The sequence below is a fragment of the Rhinolophus sinicus genome, chromosome 7 (genome assembly GCF_057876585.1).
Source record: "Rhinolophus sinicus isolate RSI-liver-muscle chromosome 7, RSI-T2T, whole genome shotgun sequence".
NCBI lineage: Eukaryota > Metazoa > Chordata > Mammalia > Chiroptera > Rhinolophidae > Rhinolophus > Rhinolophus sinicus.
Window position 1 is genome coordinate 13,011,664 of NC_142507.1, and position 12,212 is coordinate 13,023,875.

Sequence of the window (12,212 nt, forward strand, 5' to 3'; positions counted from 1 at the left end):
TCTGTCTCGAACTGTTATGTAACTGCTATTTATAACGTCTTTTCTCGAAGGGCCCCCTCCATCCCCGAATGGTCTGTACCCACTTCACTTCCGGTTCTAGGTGTCATGGCTGCCTCGACAGGGTAGTACGGGTTTGCATCTTTGGTGGGGAGGGTCCGAGGCCCACACCCAGAAACCTAGCAAGGTTAAAGTTGCGTCTTGATTGTGGAGGCGACGACTTCTCCGGTTCCTCGGCGATGGCGGCGTCCGGGAGTGGTATGGCCCAGAAAACCTGGGAATTGGCCAACAACATGCAGGAAGCCCAGAGTATCGATGAAATCTATAAATACGACAAGAAACAGCAGCAAGAAATCCTGGCGGCGAAGCCCTGGACTAAGGAGTGAGGAGGTCCCTGGCGAGCGCAGGGGAGGGACGGGGTGGCGGGAGTGTAAGAGACCCAGGGGAGTGGGAGCTGAAGGGGATGGAGAGCTTGTTTTTTCATGCACAGAGAGGAGAAAGAATATGCGCCTAAGAAATTTTGGTCTACTTTCTATACCCTCAAGTAGAGCCTAAGCCCCTCCACTGGGGTTTACTTCGTCTCCCCTTTCTGTGTCTTTAACACGTTTGCCTCCGAAGGATGGAAGAGGAAAAGGCAAGCGGTGATTTGTGTTGTCACTTTTCAACATCCGTATTGTAATATATGCCACACACTCTGCCTTGAACCCTCCCTATCTCGATATACACCTTGTTGGCACCTTCAGCAGATCCCAGACTGGAGGCTGCAGCTGTCTTCAGAAATTGAGCCAGCCCAGGAAATCTCTTAACTTTGAGCCACCTTTTAGAGATCTGTAATCGTTTTCTGACTGCTGGTAATTATTTCAGAAACGCACGAGGGTCTACCCAGTCTCCCAAAATGTTACTTCGCCTGTTTACATGAACTAGAAATTGCATCAATAGAGCTTAAGGCTTTTTGCCCCTTAGCAAAATCCCTGTGTCCATGGCAGTGATGACAACTTGAGGATCCTTGACCCACAGCATTTATCCTTTCCTGAGAGCAGATTTTGTTAGGGAGAGAGTAAGAAGAGCACAGTCGAAATAGAGAGAGAGAGAGTGGTGGTCAGCAACAAAAACCATACTTCATCTGTCTCACAGTTTTTTAGAAGGCAAGCTTTAACTGTCAGTATTCAGATCCAGCCATGTTTATTGAGTGCTTAATATGCGTGAGTACTGACCTAGGAATTTCCATTCCATTTGTCATTTAATCCTCATGACAACCCAGTTCTGTATTTTCATTCCATTTTTGCAAATAATGTTAGCAAATACGATTAAGTAACTTATTTCATGATCGCACTGAGGCAATAAACTGAGCAATAGACGTAAGATCAAATCTCACTACTGTCACTAATTAGTTGATTGGCCCTTGGAAATTTACTTGTCCATGTTCATTTTTTTAATCTGTAAAGTGGAAATAAGGCCCATTGGTGATGTCATAAAAATATGTTAAAGACTCTAGAATGAATGTAGTTAGGGGCATAATAACCGGGTTTTTTGTTTGTTTGTTTTTTGTTTTGTTTTGTTTTTTCTTTTCCCCAGTAAATGGAGGAGCCAAGATTTTTGTTCATGTCTTGACACCAAAACCAGGGCTCCATGTTTTTCAGTTGCGATTGACATCTGTGGGCAAACATCTTAAAAAGGCTTCTCAGAGACACTGACTGACCATTCTGTACAGACTGGTTAGAATGGCTGGTTGTCTGCTTACTCCTGTAGCAGGCTATGCATTTTAGGTTGATGTAGCCTCTTAAATAGTTGGAGATTATCGGCTGTGTTCACTGTCTGATTGTGGCTCTAATTATATTCATCCTAGCTGTCTTGGGCTGCATTATTGAGGTGGAAAATGTAATTTTATTCAAGAGTAGTTTAGTTCCAGCCACAGGTGACAAACTCTGAAATAGTGATCATAGTAGAACTAAAGCTATTAGGGCTACATTTTTAATTTTGAGGCTGACACTACAAAAAGAAGCCTCACCCTCAACACACTGTTCTTTGAGAGTACTATAAAAGATTAATGCTGATAACACCTAACACTTAAAAACTTTAGTATGTGTCAGGCACTAAGTTAAGCACTTTACATACATTATTTCATTTAGTTTATTTCCTCCTAACAAAACCTCTATGAAATATCCCTGTTTGCAGATGAGGAAATCGAAGCAGTTGTCTCAAGGCCACAGCTAGGAGTAGGCAATGCAAGGATTCAGACCTAGGCAGATGACTGTCAGAAGCCACATTCTTCACCACTAGGCCAGAAGGTTAGTTAGGCCTGAGAAAAGCTGGGCACAGCCATCCAACCAGTCAGAATCAGAGATCTGGTGATTCCAAAATTAATGGAGAACAAGTCTGTTGAACCGGTCATGTAAATACCCCCATTTCACTTGAATAGTATGTTAAAAAATGATTTCATACTTTTCCCTTCCCCCAAGGGGAACTATCTGGCAGCACTATGACATGTTCATCATTTCTATCCCCCTATAGGAACTCTGTCCTTTTCTACTTCCTTTTTTCTTTCCCACATTTCACACTCTCTCCTCCTTCCATCGCTGTAAATTTCTTCAATGCATATTCATGATCTTCACACAAACTCCTTTGAAATTGTACTTTATATAAGAAAGTTCATTACACTGTGCTTTTGTTTTGTAGCCACCATTACTTTAAGTACTGCAAAATCTCCGCGTTGGCTTTACTGAAAATGGTGATGCATGCCAGATCAGGAGGCAACCTGGAAGTGATGGGCTTGATGCTGGGAAAGGTGGACGGTGAAACCATGATCATTATGGACAGTTTTGCTTTGCCTGTAGAGGGCACTGAAACCCGAGTAAATGCTCAGGCTGCTGCCTATGAGTATATGGCCGCATATATAGAAAATGCCAAGCAGGTAAAAATGGTGTTCGATCATGTTTAGTCTGTGCAAGTTAAAGAGTCTCATGGTGACTTTCAAGTTTCTAAACTTGAAACTATCCTCTTTGTGTGAAACTTTATATTTTAAGTTATTGGCAACAATTTCTATATAAAAAATATGATTTTAGCATGGATTTTTTTAAAAAATTAAATACTCAAGAGAGTGTATCTTAAAAGTTCTTATCACAAGAAAAAGAAAATTTGTAACTGTGTGTGGTGATGGATGTTAATTAACACCCACTGTGATCATTTTGCAACATATATCAAATCATTACGTTGTACACCTGAACTATTATAATGTTACATGTCAATTATATCTCAAACAATTTTTTTAAATTCTAATCAGATGTGTGTTTAAAACTAAAAATTTGGAAATAACCTAAATTTTTCTGAGTATAAAACTGATTAAATAAATTATGGCATAGCCATACAATGAACTGCTAGCCAGCCTTTAAAAAAAATAAAAACAGAAAAGTCGTTCTCTGTATATTTACTAATGTGGAACAAACCCCAGAATATTTTGTTCATTGAAAAAAGTGAAGTGTAGAACACTGTATGTACTATGCCATTGTGTGTGTGTTTATCAATCTCCATATGCAAAGAATATCTCTGGAAGATAGGTGTGTAAGCATCTGGGTATAGTGGTGACATCTGGGCTGAGAAACTGAATGGTTGAGGGGAAAGAAGTGGGAAGGGGACTGAAGAACTTTACAGGACTTGTGTCTTGTTAATTTTGTGCTCTGGGCATGAATTATCTACTCAAAACAATTTTTACCTTGAAAGCAGCGTACACTGTGAACTATTCTGCATACTATTTTACCCTAATACTATGTAAACAGACAAACGATAAGTGTCTCTAAGATTGAACAGGAACCTCAAGCTCCCATGCCCTCTTCATTTGTCAGGTTGGCCGCCTTGAAAATGCAATTGGCTGGTACCATAGCCACCCTGGCTATGGCTGCTGGCTCTCTGGGATTGATGTTAGTACTCAGATGCTCAATCAGCAGTTCCAGGAACCATTCGTAGCCGTGGTGGTAAGTACTTTTACAACCAGTTTTAATTAAGTTCTTCATGAAGATTTACCAGAGCAAGTACACAGAGAAATACAAACTGTGTGGTAAGAGCAAGGCTCTGGTGTCGTCTGCCTAGGTTTGAATCTGAATTCCACCGCTTAGCAGCTGGGACTTTAAACAAGGTACTTAACCTCTCTGTGTCTCTTCCCCTACTCTGTGAGGTGAGGGTGATCACAGCACCTGTGTCTCAGTCCCTGGCACATAGTAGGCATTCAGTCAGTGTTAACTGAGTAAATCAGGAATCGCTGGAGCACCTCTTGCTATGTTCAGTGTACTAGACGCAATCCACGTTACTGTGAGGAAGGTAGAAATTTTTCTTCTATTAAAAGGACAAAAACTTGAAAAAGAGACCAGTAAATCTTCAAATATTCTTAAATCGTATAATAACAAGATCTAACCTCTAAATTAATCAGGAGACATTTCTGTACTTACCTACTTTATTGAACTTTTATGGCTTTTTAGTTTGGTTATTTTTTTTCCTATAATTTGGTTCTTTTAATTAGTGTGTGTTTGGGTTTGTGTGTGTGGTGTGTTATATGTACATGTGTATTTCTAGGTTTACAATGTCTAAACAAATGGAAGTATATAACGATTTTAGAATCAGATACTAAATATGTCTTTCTTGTAGATTGACCCAACAAGAACAATATCTGCAGGGAAAGTGAATCTTGGAGCCTTCAGGACATACCCAAAGGTAATAATTGTTAAAATTATAAATCTGTGTAATTCTTTTAATTCCAAATATTTGACTTATTTTTAAAGATATGGTTAGTATCTTGTTTTGTCCTAAAACAATTTAATACTTTTCACAAATTAGCAGTCAAATTGTCCTTAGCAAAAGACAATACATTTGTTCTACATGTTGTTAATTTTACTAGAAAAGCAGTCTTTGTTATTCAGTTTCTATATGCCCTTGGTGATATCTAAAATAGATATTAGCACAAGTGTACGTCACCTAAGGACAAGAAAAATGAATCTATAAGCCAAATCCAGTCTTTAGCCACCAAGTGGGGCTGAGGGAGGATATAAGCAAAATAACTTCTTATTTACTTATTGAACATTGAATACTTATGTTGAATATTTAGCTCCCCATAATTAATGTTTCTGTAAATAGAAAGCTACATATAAAACATACGTTTTTACTCTTTTTTTTTTTTTTAAACCTTCTATTTTCTTCATTTTTATTTAGGGCTACAAACCTCCTGATGAAGGACCTTCTGAGTACCAGACTATCCCACTTAATAAAATAGAAGACTTTGGTGTACACTGCAAACAGTAAGTAATTTCAAAATGTATCTGATGCCGAAATCATCATAAAAAGATCATTCAGTCCAAGCCCCTTACAGATGAGAAAAAAGGTTCAGACAAAATATATTTCATAATATTTTAAAATAATAGTAAGAATATATAAATTTTGAATAATGTTTGGATTTTTATTAATAATTGTTTAAATCTAATATGTTATTTGCGTTTCACACAACCATAAGCATTTTATCAATGTACAAGATACTTGGCCTGTTAATGAAATGAACAGTTGAAAGAAGTTGCATTCAGGGCCAGCCTGACACGAGCACGTCTGCCACCTTCAAAGTACCCAAATTCCACTGAGCAAAAATTCTTCTTAAATGTTTTCACTTCACAAGTTAAAGAAGCCCTACTAAAAACCACTGAATCTGTGTACTTCTTTAGTGACTCTGATGGTATGTGAATTACATCTCAAGTTTTAAAAATGTTAAATCAATGAGGAGTGTTTTTCTACCGTCTGAAATATATCTTCCCACCTGTCTTCTCACCTGGCCCTAAACCCCTGCATCTGGAGCCCGAACCTAAGCACTAGCCTTCTATCTAGCCTCCCAGCTTCTGCCCTTCACCCCTTACCACTCACCAGCTATGTGGCTTTGAGCAGGGTCTTTACTCTCTAAATCTGTTTCTCTGTCTGTACAATGGGAATAATAACTCCTTCCTTGTGTGGTTGGAGGGAAGATTAAATGAGAGTGTATGTAGAGCACCCAGGACAGAAGAGGAGCTCACATTTCACTGGCTGTGTCTTTTCCGTCTTCAGATACGTACCAGTATCTTGATCTTGAAAAGGCCTTCACTTAATCCAAGGTCTTTACGTTCTTCCTCTTTTTCATTCATTCACTCCTGCATTCGGTCAGCAAGCAGGTGGTGTTGTGCGCCTGTGTCCGTCCTGCACCACTACCCTGAGCCGCAGCCCGTCTTTTTCACACCTGCCCCGCTGCACTGGCACCCTTTGTGGCGTCCTTGCCTCCAGGCGCTCCGCTAACACGTCCTGCCATGGCCAGCTTCCTGAGGCACCTCTGCGGCCTTATCACTGTGCTGTCAAATACCTCCCATGAGTCCCAAGTACCCAGAAGATAAAAGTTTACATTTCTCAGCTTTTTATGTAATGTTCTCCACCAATAAGACCCCGACATAGCTTTCTAGGTTTCCCCCACGTAATTCTTCTGCTCTTGCTCACCTGTCCTGGTAAACTGATTGGCTTATTATTCCTTTCATGGCTTTCTTTTTGTGAGTTGATGCTCTCAGCCTAATGCCCTCCTTGCTCTCAGCATATCCACACCGTGGGCTCACGTAAGGGTTACTCTAAATCCTGCCTTCTCACGGGGGTTCTCAGGCAGTTCCATCAACACTAAGAGTACTCATTATCCCTAACAGTTAATTGGTAGGTGATTCGCTTTAATATATGCATTACGTTATAGCATCACTTATTGTTAGTCAACGTATGTCATTAACTTTTTGGGATTCATACCACATCTACGTAAATGGTAAACTCCTTTACCTTAAGGTAAAGAAGTCCCTTGTGTTTCTTTGTGTCCATTCATGTACAGAACCTAGTGAGATATTTAAATATTTACTACTTTAAAAAATATATATTTTCCAGACATTTAACCAAATATTTCTTGCTATCCCTGATTATAAACTAGGTACCTTTGGAAGCATTGGTAATTTTTTTAGGTGCTTTAAGGACCTACTTTAAAGTTTACTTTTCCAAAAAGCGTAGGTCCTAATTAGGAGATATAAAATGTAATTCACTAAAACTTGGCTATAACTTTTATATGATATAGTTGAATATGTTTTCTACTTACTAAATTTGTGCTTTTGTTTTCATAGATATTATGCCTTAGAAGTCTCATATTTCAAATCCTCTTTGGATCGCAAATTGCTTGAACTTTTGTGGAATAAATACTGGGTGAATACACTGAGTTCCTCTAGTTTGCTTACTGTAAGTACTGTACTTGCAAGGGATGCATTTGAATTTTATCTAAGCTGCATGAGTTGTTTAATATACGAACTCTTTTTTATTGAAGGGGCTGTACCTGACTTGGCTAAGACAGCAGGGCTGGGGTCAGATTCTGGTAGTAGGCCAAGCAAAGATGTGTCGTGGACCACTGAGACCAAGTCTAAATGGCAAACATAGTAGCAAAATGAGGGTGAGATCTGCCTCCGCCTTAGAGACTTACAGAGAGAAAAGCACAAATCCTGATTTGTGTTGTGTCAGGTATTTCAGGTAGGACTCTGGTTACAAGGGGCAGAAGACCCAACCAAACTGGCTTAAGCAAACAAGAGAATCATGTAAGCTACAAAATCCAGGAGCAGGGCTCAGTTCAGCCTCAGCTAAGCTTGCATTCAAACAATATTATGAGGTCTTGGTCCTTTTCTCAGCTTTGAATTCATGTCAGTTGGCTTCAGTTTTAGATTTCATGTCAAAGCAAGATGGCAGCATTAGCTTCAGACCTCCGAGCCCCTAAGTTTCACATTCAGAAGAGAAGATCAGGGCGTGCGCACACACACTCACACACACACACAGAGACACTTCCAGGCAAAGCCTCATTGTGTCTGAGCTTGCGTAGGTCACATGCCCATCCATAAACCTGATCTGGGCCGACGGAATGAACACCATGAGTGGTGGGCCAAGGCCAGGTGTTTCACTACTGGGCTGGGGTACAGGAAACTCTTTCAGGAGCACAGGGACTGAGAAGAGGGAAGGAGCTGCCCCAGAAGGAAATCAGATTATCATTATCTTAGTGCAGCAGATGGCAGGGAGGGAAGAAAAACAATCACTGAATATATTTTCCAATATATCATTAAAGCCTAACATACTTAGAAGGATATTTATTTAACAAGTTTCTATCTATTCTATCTAGAGCTTAGCCAGAAACAGTAGACCACTTCACATAGTACAATGCAGCAATGGTTAGAACCACAGCATTTGGAATAAAATTAACTCTATTCAAAACAACTCTGCCATTTTTGTAGCTGTGTGTGACCTTCACAAAGTTATTCAGTGTGACTGAGAGCTTTTCTTGGGCTCAATGATAATAGTACCTACATCATTAAGTATATTGAGAATTAAGTGAAATACTTCACATAGAGCAGTTACCAAAATGCCTGGCATATAATAAAGCCTCAATAAATTATTTTTTGTTATTATTTGGTTCATTGTATTCAGGGGAAAAGACCCCACTTGAGCATATTTACTATGACTTTAAAAGTTATTTTCTGATTTTAAGAAATTAGTTCCCTATATTTATTCTCTGTGTGTTTGAAATGTAATTGACATCATTTTATTACATTTTAATAGTATAATTGTTTTTGCCATCCTGTTTTTCATTGCTTGAAGTAAATCTTCCAAATATGAAGTGGTCTATAAACCTTAGGGTTTTCTCCAAATCGGGGGTCGGGGGCATGTATTGGTGTCCTAAACCATTTAGATCCAGACAAAGTGAATGTAATTGCATCTTTAAAATATATCTTAAGTTTATAAAATCATTGGGAAAGCTGGTAGCATTTTAAAGGGCTCTCTGTAGTAACTTTGATGACGGCAAATAACTCTTCATGTTTGCTGATTGAACTGTGTTTGTTGTACATTGTCTTACACACCGAGCAGTGGAACAACTAATTGTTGCCAAGTTGTGTATTTAATCTTCATTTTCTTCTATTGAAGATACAGGAAAGAAACGGAATATGTACTTCACAACTCATCTTTAAAACATTTTTTGTTTGTTTTACGCTTCTCTTTTATTAGGAAACATTAAACAACAACAACAACAACAAAAAAACGCAAAAAAAAAAGCGAATAGCCACACCTCTCAGTAACAAAGATCATTGCTTTGTGTTCTCAGGGATAATAGGTTAAGCACCTCACAAAGACAATTAATTCTCCCAATAGGGTTTAAGGGTGGGGCCTGTGATGGGGAAAGGAGCTTAGGTCTCCAGCCTCAGACCTGGAGGAGAGGGACATAATTGTTTTGTATTTTAGACACATTTTCAAAAAGATGTCCCATAAAAATCTTTTTTTAAATATTATCGTAAAGTATATATGTATGTAACTACTAAAGTTTTTCTTTTTAAAAAGTATGAAACAGACAAAACAGTATATAGATATATTCCAGCAGTATATAGGTATATATAGGTGTGCATATGGGCATCCAGCATATATTTAATACTCTGCAGTATAACTGTGTTTATAGTTAGGTGGAGGAATTGCATGTGTTTCTTCTTTATATTGCTTACATTTTCCAAATTTCTTCCAATAACAATTTTATAAACAGGAAAGCTAAAATAATGTTATTTTTAAAACATTGTCATGGTACTAATTCTGGATGTTTAACAAGAAGAAATAACAAATTTAGCTAACAATTTATTAAGCCTTTACAATGTGCCTTGGTCAGTGCTACAAGCTTTATATATGTTACTTAATCTTCACAAGAGTGTAAGGTAGCAATTCCCACCTCCCTCCCCATGTTTTTCAGAAGCCTTAAAGGCACAGAGGAGCTCTCTCACGGGCTCCCAACTGCTCTGCAGCAGAAGCAGAACCTGGACCCAGATCTGGCAAAGGCTCTCCTTGTAACAAACATTAGATTTCAGCAGTCAGAAGGAAAAATTTCTAATTTAATCTGGAAATTATAAAAGGGGGACAACTCTGCGCTTGCACTGCTTAAACTCTGGAGTCAGTTTTTGCTAGTTTAATTTGACTTCTTAATTCATTGACTATTCACTTAGGTTTCATAGTGGAATTCTTTGTAAATGAAATGTTCTACATAAAGGAAATTAGTTTACCTTAAAATTGTCGAATGGTTGGTTTGTATCATGTACTGACACAGTACCGTTTTCCCCACAGAACGCAGACTATACCACTGGTCAGGTCTTTGATTTGTCTGAAAAATTAGAACAGTCAGAAGCCCAGCTGGGACGGGGGAGTTTCATGTTGGGTTTAGAGACACACGACCGAAAGTCAGAAGACAAACTTGCCAAAGCTACGCGAGACAGGTAAGAGCCTCTCTTCGTTTTGGGATTTGCAAATAACAGTAGGATTCAAATTCCTTATGGTTTGACTTACTTATAACTTAGAATGGTACCCGAAGTTCTTGGGACCCATAAGAGTTATCACATGCATGTTTTAACTTTGAAAATTTAGAAGATATTAGGTAAGAACACTAAAGGCTTAAAGGGCTGGGTAACGTTATAAAATACTCCCAGTCACTTTTTCTAGGTTCAGCTGTAACAAAGAAAACCCGTCAGTCACTGGATCTTTGGGGGGGTGGAGGGTGGGGAACTTTGGCAAAAGAATGTCCTAATCTATTCTAACTTAATTGCCTTCTGAGGGATTAAAGTAGGAGTTCTTAAATTTATCAAATTTCAAGTTTTTATAAAGTTTTAAATCCCTAAATGTCATAGCAATGATTGTATCTCTCTTGTAATTCTTTTGAAACTATTCTTTGTACAGTAATTTTTAGTATCCCAAATTTCACTACCAAGATTTGTTAGGAACAAATTCAGGATATGTTCTCTGATGACTTGGGAAATAATTATGTGGCTCTTCAGATGCATACAGGCCTGGGAAGACTACGTACATAACGTACTTTCACAAACAATTGAATTTTAACGTGATAATTAGGGACAGAGCAAGGGAAAACTATGTTGACATCTGTATAAACTGAAACCTTAGTATCCATTAAAAAAAAACCAGACTGGTGGGGAGGAAAGAGAAGGGAGGAGGAAAGATGAAGCGTTTTAGGAGCGGAAGCCCTCTTGGGTTAGAATTACCTCATTCCTTTTTCCACAGGTTTTCAAAAGGTACAGGTAGACCTGGCAGCCTGCATAAAAATTACAGTTTCCTTGACACTAGGTCTTATTTTTGGTAATTGCCCTGAATGTGAGTTTTTGCTCTTCTGTCTGTGATTTGTAATTTTATCTACGTTTACATCTCAATTTCTTATGAAGCAAAAAATGTCATTGTGGGAATGCCCCCAGTTATATAAGTAAAGTAGGAAGGACAAAAGTAACAGGACAGAAGTAGAGAATTTTCCCTTTTTTGCGTAACTTTACAAGAATTGCATCTCTTCTGAGTATTGGGTTGTTACCGTTTTTTTGCTTTTTATTTTTTTATCAATTGTAAAATCGAACTCTTTTACCCCCTAACCTAATTTTGATTTTTAATTATTTGGAGGAGGTTTGTGAATTTTTTTTTCCAGGAAAAAAGTATAGGATTCTTTAAAATCATTTTTTAAGTTAATCTAAGTAATAAATAATAAGGAGTAACAGATTCTAATGTAGTATTGGAATCAATATGAGTTATATATAATTTTAGTCACCTTTGAAATAGAACTTTTCCCAAAGCTGCTGACAAGTAACAAAATTAACTTAAAAATTATATCAAATTTTACATGGTCATTCCTTGTGAAGGTGCTAGTAAGTAGTGAAGACATGGAGAAGGCTAAAAATCACAAGAGTAAACTATAAATTGGTGTGGTTTGTGGAATGTGAATAGAACTGAAAATCATTGGGGGGGGTGCAAGGATGGAAATTGTGGGGGGCGGGCTTGCATGTTTGAAACAGTTTTCAGTTCGGTTCTTGTGACATTATGTGATGTGGTGTTTTTTTTCTTTTCAGCTGTAAAACTACCATAGAAGCTATCCATGGATTGATGTCTCAGGTTATTAAGGATAAACTGTTTAATCAAATTAACATCTCCTAAACCATCACTAAGTAGTACTTTTGCCTGCAAGCCAGTATGTGAAAAATACTCGAGTAACACATTAAAACCAGGTACCAAAAATCTGTTAGAAGTATAAGGTGCTCTGAAGTGTCCTGAACATTAACATCCTGTAATAAAACTCTTTAAAATGAAATTGTTCTTTCATTTTTTGTGTGTAGGAGGGGTTACAATATTTTTCTAGTGTC

At 38.1% G+C, this 12,212-nt stretch overlaps 1 protein-coding gene across 2 annotated transcripts; it reads left to right on the forward strand.

Moving 5' to 3' along the window:
• The first annotated feature begins 121 nt into the window (after nucleotides 1–121).
• Nucleotides 122–12,160, forward strand: COPS5 (COP9 signalosome subunit 5). 2 transcript variants are annotated; one of them, XM_019726442.3, is made up of 8 exons: nucleotides 122–387; nucleotides 2,674–2,908; nucleotides 3,837–3,965; nucleotides 4,633–4,698; nucleotides 5,194–5,279; nucleotides 7,140–7,251; nucleotides 10,150–10,298; nucleotides 11,922–12,160. In XM_019726442.3, the coding sequence occupies exons 2-8, from the start codon at nucleotides 2,723–2,725 to the stop codon at nucleotides 12,004–12,006; spliced, it is 813 nt and encodes a 270-aa protein (XP_019582001.1). In that variant the 5' UTR covers nucleotides 122–387; nucleotides 2,674–2,722; the 3' UTR covers nucleotides 12,007–12,160. The 2 variants fall into 2 exon arrangements, with proteins under 2 accessions (XP_019582001.1, XP_019581993.1); XM_019726434.3 differs by having other exon boundaries at nucleotides 122–379.
• Nucleotides 12,161–12,212: the final 52 nt, after the last annotated feature.